The 15,407-nt window shown below is 53.6% G+C and overlaps 1 protein-coding gene across 6 annotated transcripts in view; it reads right to left on the bottom strand.

Moving 5' to 3' along the window:
* TNRC18 (trinucleotide repeat containing 18) overlaps positions 1-11,185 on the bottom strand; it is a 55,848-nt gene extending 44,663 nt beyond the window's left edge. For all 6 annotated transcript variants that reach the window (XM_030459903.1, XM_030459908.1, XM_030459905.1 and 3 more), the window contains exon 1: positions 10,928-11,185. In XM_030459903.1, the coding sequence (XP_030315763.1) occupies positions 10,928-11,129 (202 nt within the window). In that variant the 5' untranslated portion in view covers positions 11,130-11,185. The remainder of the gene's footprint in view (positions 1-10,927) is intronic.
* Positions 11,186-15,407: the final 4,222 nt, after the last annotated feature.

The following is a 15,407-nucleotide window of genomic DNA, read 5'->3' as shown; positions in this document are numbered from 1 at the left end:
GCTCTGGGATCTCATCCCCTGAATCCAGAGCAGCCTGGTCAATTTAACTCCCTGTTTCATCTTCTAAAGACCCCGGCGAGCTCGGAGACAGCATCCTCCAGCAGGGGGTCCACGCTCCTGGATTGTGCTGGCTCCAGCATCACCGCACCGCTTGCCTTCAGCTGCAAAAATCACTACCTTAAAAGCCAAGGCGAGTTCTCCCCGCAGCTCAGCGCCGTTCTCTATTGTTTCCTTTAATTTTATTTTATTCCACGGGAGACTCTATGTCCAGGCTGCTTTATTTTTAAGTGGCTCTTGCACAATATTTACTATCGCTGGCAGCAGCTGCGTCAGCACACAAACACGGCGCGTTCCAAGGTTTCCAACAAGCTCTCCCGTAGCCATTATCCCGTGGTGCTGATGCCCTGTTGGGGATTTTATTGCCGTGTTACCCTCGAGGTGAATCACCTCGCTGCCAGGCCCCCCCCTGCAGCCAAGGCACACCAAAGGGCAGGGTGCACGCACGGGGCAAGTGGGGGTTCCCACCTCTGTGGAAATAAATATCATCAGACCGAGCCCTACAGCTCACCTCCTCCTCACCCGGGAGCTAGAACAGTCCCAATAGCCCAGAGATGGAGCAGGAGGAAAAAGGGAAGAAGCGGCTGCAAGGGCTCAAGGGATCAGTGCTCGTGCCCCAGCTCTGACCCTGGTGTCCTGCAGACTCATCTCGTGCCTCAGTTTCCACTGTGCAACAAAGCAAATGCAACCTGAGGTCTAGCAGCACTGCAGGGGTTGGGGTTACAGGAGAAGGACTCTGATGGGATGCCCTGAAGATCCCCTGTGAGGTCACACACCAGCTCCCTATTGACAGCACCTTCATGAGGGGCAGCAAGAAGCCACGCAGGTGGATAGACAGATCCCTCTAGCAGAGGGCAAGACGGATGGAAACCATCCCGAGACCCTTGGCCAGTCTGCACAGCCTGAAACACCCAGTTTTGGAAGCACTGACCCAGTCCCACATTAATCCTGATGCACAAACACTCAAAGCAGTGCCAACGCTCCTGGGTCAGCTCCAGCTGCTCCAGCAGAAGTTCCTCCTCTGCATCCCCAGCCTGAAATCCCTCACTGCATTGGATCTCTCTCCTTTTGCACTGACATAATTAAACCTGACACCCCAGCGGGGGTCCACCAAAACCTCCAGACTCTCACTACACAACTGCTCAGCTTTCTTCAAATAGCAAGCAGCAACCCAGCGGGCTCCTCAGCTCCACATTTACAAAGATGCTGTACGGAAATTAAAAAATAGTAATTTTAACTCTCAAATTATCAGAATCCCCAGGAATGTGGAGCCAGGCTGCTAGATTGTAGCCTCTCCTGATTTTCTAGGACAGCATCAAAATGTCTTTGCTCTGGGCCATCCCTCACAATGGTGAAGACACTCCAGCCCCTGGTGGCTGGCACAAGGTCCCTAGGACTGACTTTGCACACATTTTTCTTGTAGGTGCTCCCCCTGTCCTATGCATTGAAATTCACCCCACACTGTTTTTATTTCACTATTGTTTTTTTAAATCACCCAAACTTGGTGTAGAAGATGAGATGCAAACAAGCAAGCCCTACCTGTGCAATTAACCCAGCAACACCCACACTCTGCCTTCCTTAGAGCTCCTTACCCTTCACTGCCAGAGCTACAGGCAGGGGGAGGTTATTGTGGGATGCCACGGGTGCTGGTCCCCACATCACCTGCACCCAGTTGCCTGCCAGCAGCAATTACATCAGCCTTCAAAGAGAGATCCCAGTACCATTAGCTGTGCCCTGGAGGGAACATGCTCTATTTTCAGCCACAATGAGTTAAGACCAGGTCACCAGCAGGTTAAATGCGACCATGCAGCATCCTCTCCCTGCCCTCCCATTGAGAAATAACTATCTGCTGTGTGATGGGCAGCACCCACGGGTAAACACACAACACGGTGCCCACCCAAAGGTAAATGCCACCTGCCTTCTCTTTCCTGTCACCTGCTGCCCTGGCTGCCTCCCCTCTGCATGGGTGGTGGGTGGGGGCTACCATGGGATCACCCCCAGGTTCATCCCTGTCTGTCTTTCTGTCCAACACAGAGAGGGGTCACAGCCAGGATGGATCCTGCTATGCTCAAGCCCATGATGTGCTGGAAGCAGCCTCAGCATCCTGAGTGGGTTTTGCAATCCCAAAGCCCACCTGATGCTAGAGTGGGGCCCATCTCACCCTTTCCTCCAGAAGTCAGGTGGCCTCACTGCAAGTCTCCAAACTTCCCTAGGGTCTCCCAAGGGACATCAGAGAGGTGGCATCTACCCACAGCAGCTCAATCTGCTCTGTTAGTAGGTCCACCACAGAAACCCAGGCAGCCACTCCCACCATCAACATCTGGCAGGGAGGTGGCAGCTGGATGTGGGTTTGCTTTGCCTCCCAGACCCCTGCCAGGCACAGTCTGCAGGAGCTGAGATGACTCAAAGCCCTGGGAGATGTGACCTCCATCACTGCTTGTTTTAGAACTTCTTGTTTGCAAAGCAGCTGCTGTGGCTCAGCACCTCTCAGGGCACCTCAGAAAGGAGGGTGGCACTTGAAGGGGAAACTGAGGCTCAGAGTAGCACAGCACCCTGATCAGACCTGAATATTAGAACGTTAACACCAAACAGCCAGCAACCACTGCATGACACAGGGGTCTTGGAAGTGAGAAGGGGACCAGCTCCAAGAAACACCCCAGGGCTGGAGCAAGGACATTACCAATGACCCAACCACATCCGAATGGCTCCAGTTTCACAACTCCCACTTGGACAGGTGAGATAAGCACAAGGTGAAGCCAAAGGCATCCACATGTTCTGCTCAGCGTGTCCCAGGGGTGAACACATCCCTCTCCCAGAGCCCAGCACAGATCTCCACAACATCTGCAGGGACCAAAACCACCCTGGGAGAAATTCAGCAGTGGGGCTGCAGATATCTGGAGCTGGAAGGAGCTCTGCAGATGGAGCACAATATCCCCTAAGCCTCTTTTCCTTAGGAAACCAGGTTCAAAAGCTCAGCTTGTGCCCAGCCTATCCTCACAACCAACCCCATGTTCAGCCCTTTTTCCTTCCATAGGCTTCTGCCTTCCCCACATCCTCCTGAATATCAGCCCCACACCACCTTTTCTGCACCACCACGCAGGGGTCTCGGCAGCTGTCAGACGCCCAACATTGAGCTCCTCCCCGATCACCAGAGATAAATGCAGAGGCAAATATCATGGCAGTGCAGCTTAATTCCTGATGAATTATGCAAATCCATATTCAAATTGAAGCACAGCCCTTGGGCTCTTGACAAATTGCCAACCTGGCCCTGACGACACCAAGCGGGGACGGCCAACCCTTTGCCAGGTGAAGCACTGGATGGGTGTCCTATAATATGTAGGGATACACAACCATATGTTTGCACATCTCAACTTAGGGAGGCCAAGAAGCACCTGCAAGTAAAGATCCATGAGCGACTTTTGCATTTCTTCTGCCTCCCAGCTGTGTTTAGTCTGGCCAGGGATGGGCACCAAGCTTTCACATCCTTCACAAGATGGAAGGGACTTGGGCTTATGGTGAGATTGAAGGGACTTGGGCTCCTGGTGAGACTGAAAGCAGTAAAGAAGATAAAATTCACCATGGTTGGGGTTGGGAAGGAGAGGAGGCAGAGGGGAGCAGGAGGGGAAAGCCTACACCACTTGTGCCAACATGAATGTCAGAGCTGAATCCGAGGAAAGGAAGACGTGTCCACACAGCAGGAATTTCTCATCCCGCACAAACCCCGAACATCCATTAACAGCAGCAGCACAATCACCACTCTGAGCAGCTCATCTCATTAGGGAGAAAGCTCCGTGGTAGTGCAGGGACTGCAAAGGGTAACCCCAGCACCTTGTGCCTGCTCAGCAGAGCAGGGACCGGGGGAAGATGTCCTGGGCTGTCACAGGCACTCCAGGAAGGCTCCTGCACCCATCAAACTGCCTGGATCTTTACCCACTGGAGTGTTATCTGCTTGCCTGGCATGTGACACGGCACACAGGATTCCTCCCCTAGCAGATCAGGACACAAACCACCAGAATTACACATGCTGAGCAGCAGTAACACGGGGGTTGTTTAATTCCCACACTGCTACCGGCACTGCCTGCAAGCAGCCAAGAGCTGAATCCTTTCAAAAACCCTTCCTCCCGAGCACGCTGGCCAGCCCAATTATTATTTTTATATTTTTTTAATTAAAAACAATTAAACCACACGTATTAAAAGCACATTTGAGCCATGGGGAATTCTGCGGAGAAGGGATGGGGGGCAGAAAGGGAAGCACGGGCAATATAGCTAAACCATCAAACACAAAAAGGCTCTTTCCTCGCAGGAACGTGACAGGGTAAGATGGATGGCAGCAGAAGCAAGAACAACGTTTGCAGAAGTTGCCAGGGATACAGATCCAGAGAGATGGGGCCGAGTGCCTTAAAATCTCTTGTTACTCCCCTACCAAGGCACGTTCTCTCCCAAACACACCGCTTTGCTCCTTCCCTTGCTCCAAACCCACCATGTTCAGCTTGCCCGCCTGCATCCAGCTCGCTCAAAATGGCTCTTTGGCCACTGATCCGCTGGCAAACAAATTTATTCCCAAGGTCACTTCAATCCTTTTGCCACTATTTCAAGTCTCGCTGGATTTAAACAAAACACCAGCCTCAGATACACCGAGCCCTCCCTCACCCCCTCTCTTTTCTGCCCATCACCTCCCTGATTTAGAGATACCAAACTCTCAGATACCTTTCGCTGCCCACAACCATCAGTGACAACAGCTGGAGAGGAAAACCGGAGCAGAGTGTGTAGCCAGGAGCTGATCCCGGCGGCGTGGTGACACAACCCAACTGTCACCACCACCACGGCACCGCCGTACGGCAGCGCACCTGCCGCGACATCCTCTCCAGCAGATGGGGATGGGTATAAAGGGTTTGTGTGGTTGCCATCCCCATGGTGTTTAAGAACTGGGGAGGCTCAAACGATAAGAAAAGGCAATACATAGTAGGCAGAGATGGTGTTTTTCCCCAGTCAGCGTCGTGGTGCCCATGGACATCCAGCTGTGCCGCGCCGGAGCAAGGCCAGCCAGAAACACGGGGCTGGGAGAAAACATGGACAGAAGGAAGCCCCCAAATCCTCATGGCCAGGGAAAGGTGGCACCTTGCAGGGTGGCTGCGCTGGACCGCTCCCCTTCCAAACTTTGCTATTTAAAGAGCATCCCCAGCTGGAAAAGCCGGCGAGGAGCTGCTGCAGCCAGACACAGCGCTGCTCCCTCGCCCAGCCCTGCAGGCAGGGAGCCCAGGGCTGCCCTTGGCTCCCCTTCCTCCCCATCCTCCCCAACCCCGCCTGTGTTTTCAGGTCGGTTCAGGGTCCACTACGCTCTCCGTTTCTGCGTTGAGGCAGAACAAAGCACTCCCTTGTCCTCGGCACCTCGAGCAGGCGACGCTGGATCGCGTTACCTAACCCAGACCAACATCCCCTCGTCCCGGCGAGGCAGCTTTCATGTCAGCACATGCCAGCCTGGCCCCGATTCCCCGCACCACCTCCCGCCCCAAGCTTTAACTGGATCAGTTCAGTACACGATGCAAACACACGGAGCCTTGTTTCAACTCGCTGGGAGCTCACCCCAGCAGGAGGAGGTGATCTGACACCCTCCCGACGGTCGCAGCCCAGCCGCGAGGCGCTCACCTGGAAGGCTGCCCTCACGAAGTTAATTCCCCTGAACAATATTCATTTCCATATTCATCACAAGATGGTGAAATGACAAGATGGGGGGTTATTTACTATATAATTATAAACTAATTTCAGCTTTACCCTGGGTTATCCTAGGCAGGAGATCTAAAATTTCCCTTACGAAAGCCCCGCTCTGATAACCACGTCTGCAGTGAGATTAATTCCCAGTCATTTCCATTTCTCCAACAGCTGCTGTGCTGGGAAAGAGCAGGAGCCTGTCCCCAGCGCTGGGGACATGCCCGATGCCCCATGTTATCCCAGGCTAGGATTTCTAGCATTAACACATCCTCCAGATCAAATTTTCCCTGGCACACCATCAGTCAGTTGTACAACCCCACCAAGGAGACTGGGTGCTGGGTGGGAGGCAAGGCTCGATGGGGCTGGGAGAAGGGCTGCTAGAAACCATGCTAATAAAGCGCATCTTTGCCAGTCTCGGGTGTCAGAGGCAGGGTCAGGCTCCCACCCTTTCAGCTGGGGAAGGTCTTAGGAACCACAAGACAACAGAGATCCAGCAGGACCTTGCTCTGAGCAGGGTTACATCACCACATTGACCCTCAGGCTCCTGTCCACAGTCCGAGCCCAGCATCCCATCCACCAGCTACCACCACTTGGGATGGGAACTTCAAAAAAGGCTGGAGGACAGAATGGACAGTCCTTCCCACCCTTTCTAAAGGATGAAGATGCCACCTTACAATCCACCCAACCATCAGGACCTTGGGGAAACCACCAGGACATCAGTTAAAAGAGTCCCCAAAACCACACGAGCACAAGATAGGAGACTCCTAAAAACGCAGAAGCCTCTTTTTCCATCCCTAGTGCAAAGATGGCCACGAGAAGCTGCAGGGGCATCACTTAATAGCCCAGCACTTCCATCACCCCCGGAGATGCCAGGTATAAACGGGATAAGCATACCGGGTCCCAACACAACATCCCCACCAAGCACAGCCCAGCAGCACGTCCCCGAGCCCCGGACAAGCACACTCCCTGCTCTGCCTGCAAACACATATCAAAGAGCCTCTCACTTCATCAGGACCTCGAGGGAGGAGAAACATCTCCCCAGGCAAGTCTCCAGCCGGCCCGCATTCCTCCCGGTGTTACCTGGCCAGCCCCTGCCCCACCGAGCCCCCCTCGCACCACCCCCTGGGCGGGCAGGGAGGGGGAACGGCGATTTCAAGGGCCATTAAACACCGATGGTATTTTCCTTGCAGCATCAAAACGTGACCAAAAAAGTGCCGCGTCGAACCCCAGGCAAAATTCCACCGCTGGTCCGGGAGCCCCCTCCTTCCCAGCCCAGCTCCGTGGAGGAGCAGGGCACGGTTCGGTCCAGCACTGCACTGGTGCCATCCTGGTGTATCCCATCAGGGAAGAGATTTTAAGCATCGATGTGGTTTCGATGAGCAAATTGTGCTTCTGCTGGCACCACCGACAGCAAGGCCTCCTCTGTGAAACCTGCCGGCTCAGCAGAAGTACAATTTTGCCATTTTAAGGATGGCTACAGTGGGATTTCGCTGGCACAGCAAAGCTATCCTGAGGGAAGAGGATATTTCAGGGTTTTTTTTTCCCCCAGCTCCTACACTCCTACCTGGCCCAGCTGTCCTGGAAAACTTCTCCCTGGGCACAGCAGGCCTGGAAGCAGGAATGGTTTCCACCCTAAATCCCTGCATTTGAATGCACATGCTAATGTGGAAGAACTGAAAGCAAAGCAAACCAAAAATCTCTCCCCTCCACCTGACCGCTTTCCTTTCAGCCCCTGCCCTCCAGTTGGATTTAACACAAAGTCAGCTCTGCTCCTACAGCCACGTCCCTTTTCCCGGGAAAGTGTTTCTGAAGCGTATTTTAATGGAAGAGGCTGAGTGTCCTTTTATATAAACACACATCTACTCCAGTAGCCTGCCCAAACACATCCGATCCAAGAAAAGATACCTCAGTACATGGCAAAAACGCAGAATTTTATTACGATTATTTTAAACTGAGGGAGTTTTTCTGCACATGGATATCTGCTCACACAGCCCCGCTGCCTGGCACAGACACGATCCCGGAGTAGCCCTTTTACAATCCAATCCCAAGGAGCCTTTTCCACCTCCCCCAAAAACACAGAAGCTGCCAAGAAAAGCACAACCACCACGGGATGGAGCTGAGACCGGGACACTCGCTTAGACCTGAAGATGGTGGGGCAGGGAAGGAACAAAACTCTCAAATCCCTGGATGTTGTGCCGCAGGCTGCGGAGCGGAGCGCGCTGCTGCTTTAATGGACTCACCCGCCTGACTCCATCGATTGCAGCAGCTTTTTATGTAAGGTCTTCCAGGCAAGCTTGGCCAGGGATGAAATTCCATTGCAAACAGTCACTTTCCTCCCCCAGCAGGGCCCAGCAGAGCACCCCAATGCTCCCCAGCCTCCAAAACCTCCCCTTGGTCTCCCCTGGGGATGGGGAGAGGGCAATGCCTGGGAAGGCAGGGGGGACACAGGATGGAAGCCACACAGCTGAGGGCTGGTCCACCTCCCACCTCTGTCTCCAGCTCCCTCCATGCACTTCCAACAAAAGGGTTTCTGTCCCTGTGCCCCCAGCCTGCACAGCACCAAAGTGCTACCATGGAATAAGAACACCCCCCAGAGAAAAGACAACAGTCTGGGGGGAGGGGGGATCGGTCACAGCCCAAGCACCCGCACTTTGGCAGAGCCTGGGCTGCCGTCACGAGCAGAGGCTACAAGAAAAATAAGGAGTTGGTGTTGGTGATAACTGGATCCTCAAATATGGCCAATCGTGCTATTTTTACAGGGGCTTATTTATTTTAGGAGGACGCTGGGACAGATTCAACAATCTCTTTCTTCAGCCCGGCGGTATTTAAAGATTGGTTTGAACTGGCTCTATTTAAAGGCTTCGCCTCCTGCCCACTTTTCTTAACCCCTTGCACAAGCCTTTGCTTTCCAAGCCTTCTAAACCCCTCCTAAAAACAAAACAAATTAAAGAAAGCCAACAAAAAATACAAACAACAACAAAACCACCACCACACATCACCATCATCACTGCAAACGCAAACCTACAAAGGGCAACTTTGTAGCAGGAAGCAACCATCATTTCAAACAATATTGTTAAAGCAATAAAACAAAACAGAATCTAAAAATCACTGCCTATCCCACTGCCGTGGTGCAATGGAAGTTTGGATTGTTAACTGTACACCTCTTTTTCATGCAGTTTTCAGTCTGGTTGGGAACTGCCACAGTGAAACCAACCTCACTGCAAGCCATCGTCCCAGGGAGCTCACGGGGAGAGCCGGGCACCAAGGAGGTACAGGCTGGGATGGGGGGATTATCAAAAGGTTTCAAAGAAAAATAAATTAAAAGAATAAGAATATATATAAAAAAAATTAGAGGGATCCCCAAAAAAAACATTCCCTCTGCGGGGAGGGCTCAAATCTGAGGCTCACTCCCAGCCCAAGAGCTTGCCGGAGCAGTGGGAGAGCTTGTGGATGGTAGCACAGAGCTCAGCTGCTCCTTCCAGGGCTGCCTGGATTCCGGGAAAGCACCAACCAGAAAAGGAAACTTTGGGAGGGGAAAAGAAAAAAAAAAAAAAAAAAAAAAAAAAATCGCAAAAAAAAAAAAAACTGTGGGGGGGAAAAAAAAAAAAAAAGAAACAACAACAACCCACACCCGGTTTGTCTTGAGATTGTCCAGACGAATTTTTGCAGTGATTTTATTCTGTTTTAGAAAGAGGTGGAGGAGGGGAAAAAATACTCATGACTTAAAAAAAAAAAAAAAAAAGAAAAAGACAAAAGGGAAGGAAAGAAGGTGTTTGCCCATGTGCTTGGCTTCAGAGCCGTTCGCTTTACACCTCTCCTCTTAGCACCTGGGAAATTGGCACTGCCACCTAGTCTAAAACTAATAAATCTTTTTCCCTCGATTCGGGCTGCTTCCTTCTCTGCAGATGTTGGCAATCAGGTTTGCAAATTTCAAAGTCATTCATGCCGGGTGGCTGGGAGAAAAGCAGGTTTATTATTGCAAAACCTGTCACCCTCCCAACGCCTAAAGTAAACTCCGAGTCACCTCTCCACGCCCAGGGGAAAGAAAGGGAGAAAAAACAAAAAAAAACTGAGCCAGAAAGGGAAAACAAACGGTCAGAAACCCCTTACGTCCTCCCCGGGCAAGCTCGGTAGCAGCCCGGCAGAAGATCGGGGAGGAATGCGGGCAGGAGGCTGCAGGCAGCGCCCTCTCGGAGGCTGCCGGACCCCACGTATTCCCACCCTGCCAGGCGCTGGGAAAGGGAGCTCGGAAAGGAGGAAAAAATTAAAATCCCTCCCATAAAATACAGTTTTTAAAGCAAATAAATAAAAAGCTGACCGAGGGGAAAAAAAAAAAAACCCTGTACATTTCAATGCTTTAATTTTTTTTTATTTTTTCTTTTTTTAACGGAGAGGCAGCCCTGGGGCTGGCCGGGAAAGGAGCACTTCGAGAAGCGGAATAAAAAATATAAAAAGGGAGCAGCCCCTGCATGAAAAAGTTTTGTTTGAGGGATTGATAATAATTACAATCACCCAGGACAAAAAATCAAAAAGATCCAAATCCAGGCAGTGCCGGGGACGGCAGCGGAGCTCGGGCTGCACTGCCCAAGAGAAATCACCAAAACTGCCCCCGTTTGCCCTTTTTCCAAGCCTGAAGGTGTTCTGTTCGTCTGTTCGGGATTTTTATTTTTACCTAGCCGCGATCCCCTCCCGTCCCGGAGCTGCCTCTCTCACAGCTTTGCCAAAAATCAGATTTATTCCCCGCGTTTATGCCACAAAACACCCGTAGCCGCCTCGGCGGGGATTTTTCTCGCTGCCAACAAACGGAGCGCTGGAAGGGAATTCTTCCTCCATTATGTTATTTTTTTTTCCCCTTTCTTTCCCCTGTTTTTTTTTCACGCCATCTATTTTCCCCTCTTGTTTTGTTTTGTTTTTCCCCAGTACAAACTAAAGCCAGGCAAGGCAGAAAACCCTTGGGGAAAACACACGCAAAAGCTGGTAGCATGCATTTTATATATATATATATAATTATATTTTTGGCGCTTAAAGCCCTGCCGGCTGCCAGCCCTCGGGGTCTGCAGCTGCCCGGGAAGGAGACTGGGGAGGGAGCTACCGGGGCTTTTTTTTTCTTTTTTTTTTTTTTTTTTTTATGGGGAGGGTGAGGGGGTCCGCAGAACCTTACCCGGGTGGGAGTGGAGGCTGATGCCCGATGCGAGGAACTTTCCGGGCTGGAGGGCGGCGGGAATCCCGGCAGCCATGGGACCGGCGGCGGGGGCCAGGCGGCCGGTGGCTCCCAGGCGGTGGCTCTCCATGGCCAGCCCGGAGAGCAGCGGAGGGGGCCCGTGGACCGAGCGGGGGGGCCCGAAATCTCGGCCATCCATCATCCACTCGCAAAGCTTCAAGGAGTCTCCCGGATCGCTGTCGGTGCCCGCCACCGCCTTCTTTCCCCCCCCCACCCTCCCCCCCCGCCCCCCACCCCCCCCTCCTCCTCCTCCCCCCAAAAAATCAGATGGTTTTCAAAAATAAGGCGTCCAAGCGTCCCATGGCGCGGTGCAGGGAGCCAGCCCCGGCGTGGCGGTCTCGGCGCTGCCTGTGAAAGAGAAAAAAAGGGGGTGCAATGAGACAACCTGCCCCGACACCCCCCCAACTCCGTGCTCCCAGCCACCTCCCCATAAACACCCCCCAAAAACCCACCCTCACCTTCCCGACCGCGGGAGAGGAGGGGGGGTTGTAGGGTGGGGAGGGAATACTAGTGGGGGGAAAAAAAGAAAAAAATAAAAGTAAAACTTGTGGCAATGAGCGAGGAAAAAAAAAAAAGTATTTTTAGCTATAAATGTGTTTTTAATAATGGTAAATTTGTCACCCCCAAAGCCAAGCCGAGGAACGCAACGACTGCACCCCGGCTCCGGGCGGGACCGACCCGGCAACGCATTCCACCCCGGAGCGCAGAAAAACAAATAGAAAAAAAACCCGACCAAAACAGCATTAAAAAAGCCTTCCTATTTTCCCCATGTTTTCGTTTGTTTTTTTTTTTTTCTTTCTTTTTTTCCCTTCTCTCTCCGTGGGGCTGCCGTACCCCTCCGAGAGCTGCCCGGGAGCGGCGGCAGCTCCCGCCGGCAAAGCGGCTCCGACGGCGGCTTCGCTCCCGCAGCCCCGTTTCTCGCCTCTTTTCCCTCATTCCCAGGGCTCCAAACCGCAGCCTGCGTGGTTTTTTGGGTTTTTTTGTTTTTTGGCTTTTTTTCCCAGTTCGGAAAAACAAACCACCTATTATTATTTCCCGACAAAGAAAAAAAAAACCAAAACCATATATATTTAGAATATATATATTTATACTTGCAGCCTGCTGAAACTAACCCCTGCCTGTCGGGTTTTACACCGGGATAGTGAAAAATAATAAACACTGAGGGGAATAAGGTGTTTGGGGTTTTTTTTTCTCTCCCCCACCCTTCTCCACGAAGCTCCCGGAGCCCCGGGAGCTCCCGCTCCGCTCCGGCCTCGCCGCCCTTCCCGGCTCCGCGCCGGCCGCTGCCAGCACGGGGAAGGGAGGAGGAAGGGGGGGGGGGGGTTTGCCGGGCCAAGAAAATTCTTAACAAAATAAGAAAAAACAAATAAAAGGGGGGAGGGTGTGAATAAAAACCCCACCGCTTCGTGTTTTGTTGTTGTTGGGCTTTTTGCTTTTTGTTTTGTTTTGGTTTTTTTAAGATTTATTTAGGCGAAATTTGGCAATTTAATTAAATTAAATGCTGCCTGCGTGGCGGAGCGGGGCGAGTCTCACCCCGGGGCTGCGGGAGCGCTTGGATCAGGCTTCTAACTCTTAAAGCGAAGGGGAAAAACAGATAAAAAAAGGGGAAAAAAGCACCCTGGGGTGGGTGAGGGGGGGGATCGGAACGAAGAAGGGGGGGAGCGAGACACCCCCACCCCAGCCGGGTCGTGGAAGGGGGGGGGCTGGGTCCTACCTCGGCGCGGTCAGGCCGCCTGGTCGCGGGGCATGGCGGCGGTGCGGGGCTGGGGCGGGGGGTGCCGGTTCGCCGCCCTGCCCCGCTCCGCTCCTCCGCTCCTCAGGGGTAAGGCGGGAGCGACGCGGCGGCGGCCGCGCCATGGAGCGGCGGGGCCCCGCCGAGCTGCAGCATCGCCTCTACAAACCCCCCCCCCCCTCCCACCCTCTCCAACCTTGGCCGGCCCCGCGCGCGGCTCGGCGGCGCTTAAAAAAAAAAAAAAAAATTAAAAAAAAAAAAGAAGGAGGGGTAAAAAGAAAAAAATTAAAAAAAAAAAAAAAAGGGGGGGAGCGGCAGGCGGGAGGAAAAAAAAAAAAAAAGAAATGGATGGGGGGGGAGGAATAAAAAAAAAAACGGCGGCGCCGGGGCCACGAAACACGCATTGTTCTCGACGCGACCGGGGCGGGGCCTCGGCCCGTTCGCACCGTCTCATTGGTGGAGGTGGCTGCTACTCAGCCGCGGGTAAACAGGCAGCAGTTTCCAGGCTCCCCCGCCCCGGCGCTGAGGCGCTCCCCGCCGCCGTTTCCAGGCTCCCCGCTCCCGGCGTTCTCCCGCTCGGAGCAGGCGGCGGTTGGCGGCCGCGGCGCCGCGATCGGCTCGGGGGAAGCGGCCTCGGGTTCCCTCCCTTGTCCTGGGAAGCTGCCAGGGGTGTGAGAGGAAGGGGGGGGGTCTCCCCCCTCCGCGACCCTACTCCCCTTTATTATCTCTTAGGGTTAAATCCTTCTCCCCGCCCCCCCCCTTCGCCAGACCGGGGCTGAGGGACGTGAGGCCTCCGCCCCCCCCTCAACCCCGTCCCCGGGAAGGGCTGAGGGGGAAGTGCCGCCGGGCCCTCTCCCACGGCCCCGCCGCGGACAAAGCCGCCTTTGAGGGGAAAGGGGGAGAGGCGGGGGGAGAGACAGGGTCCCCTTCCCTCTCTGCGGGCTCCGCCCCCCCCCCTAAAAATTTTTAAAAATAGGGTGAAAAGGAAGGCCGCGGGGTGGGGGAGGAGACGCTCCCTCCCTCTCCGATTGAACCCGAGCTCCGTGCTTTCCAGCTGGGTGCGAGAAACAGGCGGGAGAAGCCGCCTTGCCCATGGGGGGGGCACGGTTTACACACACATACACACACACATCCCCCCCTAGCCCTGCGCGCCCGGGCTTGGGTTCTTCCCGCCGTCCAAGCCAACTTTTACTTTTTGTTATTGTTGTTTTTCCTCTTCTTTTCCCCTCTACACCCAGCCCAGTGCAGCGCCCAGAGTCCATTTAGGTGGGGGGGTAGACACCCCATCGCTGCCAACTGCCCGCCACCCCCCCCAGCTTCCCAATCCACCACCCCGTTTCTTTATTTAAAAGAAAAAATAATAGGCTTTTATAACGAAAGAGGGGGGAGGGGAAAATCTAATTTGATGCCTGTATAAATTTAAAAAAATAATAAACTCGGCTCCCCCCACCCCAAGACGTCCGGGCGAGCTGCCCGCCGAAGCCGCAAAACAGGAGAAACAGCCCCAAAAATCAAGAGGTTGGCGCCCCGCGGGGGCGGAATGCACCCCCCGCATCCCCCTCCGGGACCCCCAGTCCCCCCGGAACTTTCTTGCTTATTTTTAATCTTTTTAAGAAAACCAGTGGCGCGTTCCTCGAAAAGCTCTTACGCTCCGAAAGGCGCTGTGTTTAACGCGAAAAAAAAATATAATATAAATATTATATATATTTATGTTTTTATTTATATCTTAAGAGCAAAACCGGTCTGCGTCAGAAGCGAGGGCTCAAACCCGTGCTTCCAGGGGGAGGGCTTTTTTTTCTGTCTCCTTTAGTAAACCAAAAAAAAAAAAAAAAAAAAAAAAAGAAAGGGGGGGGAAGGTAATATTAATGGCTTAATCGCTTTTATGTGGCTTTAAAAGCATATTTTATAAATGTTTAATGCCTTCACGCCCGGACCTCCCCGCCGCTGTCCCCGGGACGGGGGGTTGGCATGCCATAAATCAAGGAAATGCTAATAAAAACCCCGGGCGTGGCGGGGGGGGGGGAACACAGATCCCCCCTCTCCCATTCCCGGGCTCCCCCCCCCCACTCCCTGCTCCAGCCCTTCCTCCTCCTCCTCCTCTTCCTCCCCCGGCCGGGAGCCATCTTGTAGCAGCAGCTCCGGGCTGGGGCTGCTGCAAAGCACCGAGCCGATTCCCCCCCCAACACACACCCCCTTAAAAAAAAAAACCCGCCCCCATTATATCTCTATATACACATTTTTATCGTTATTATGATTTTTCCCTGCGAAGCGCGGTGCTGCGGCTGCCCGAGGGGCAGGCACCATTTTCCTATCATTTTTCACGTTAAAGCCCACACCCCCCTCTTTCCTCCCGGTTATTTCTCTCAATAAAGGGGACACACCCCCCCTTCAGTGTAGTTGCCCCCCACGGGTGGGGTGGGAAGGGACAAGGACACAGCAATGGGGGGACCGCGAAAGTCCCGGGGAAGTTTGTGGGGTGAGGGTCGCCCTTACATACATCCCCGCAAAGCTTTCCCGCAAACACCGCTTTCTCCAAAAACACCCATTTTGATTAAAATATATATTGGGGAGGGGGGGGGGGCATTGCCGCTTGCTCAGCACCGCGTTGCCCCCCGCACCCTTCCGCGGGGTTCCGGGCAGGTTCCCACGGTGCCGCCCGCCCCCGGGCCGCCCCCCGCCCCGCGGAGG

The sequence above is a fragment of the Calypte anna genome, chromosome 14 (genome assembly GCF_003957555.1).
Source record: "Calypte anna isolate BGI_N300 chromosome 14, bCalAnn1_v1.p, whole genome shotgun sequence".
Classification (NCBI taxonomy): Eukaryota; Metazoa; Chordata; class Aves; order Apodiformes; family Trochilidae; genus Calypte; species Calypte anna.
Note: the sequence above shows the minus strand (reverse complement) of the source record. Positions and strands in the feature narration are given on the sequence as shown.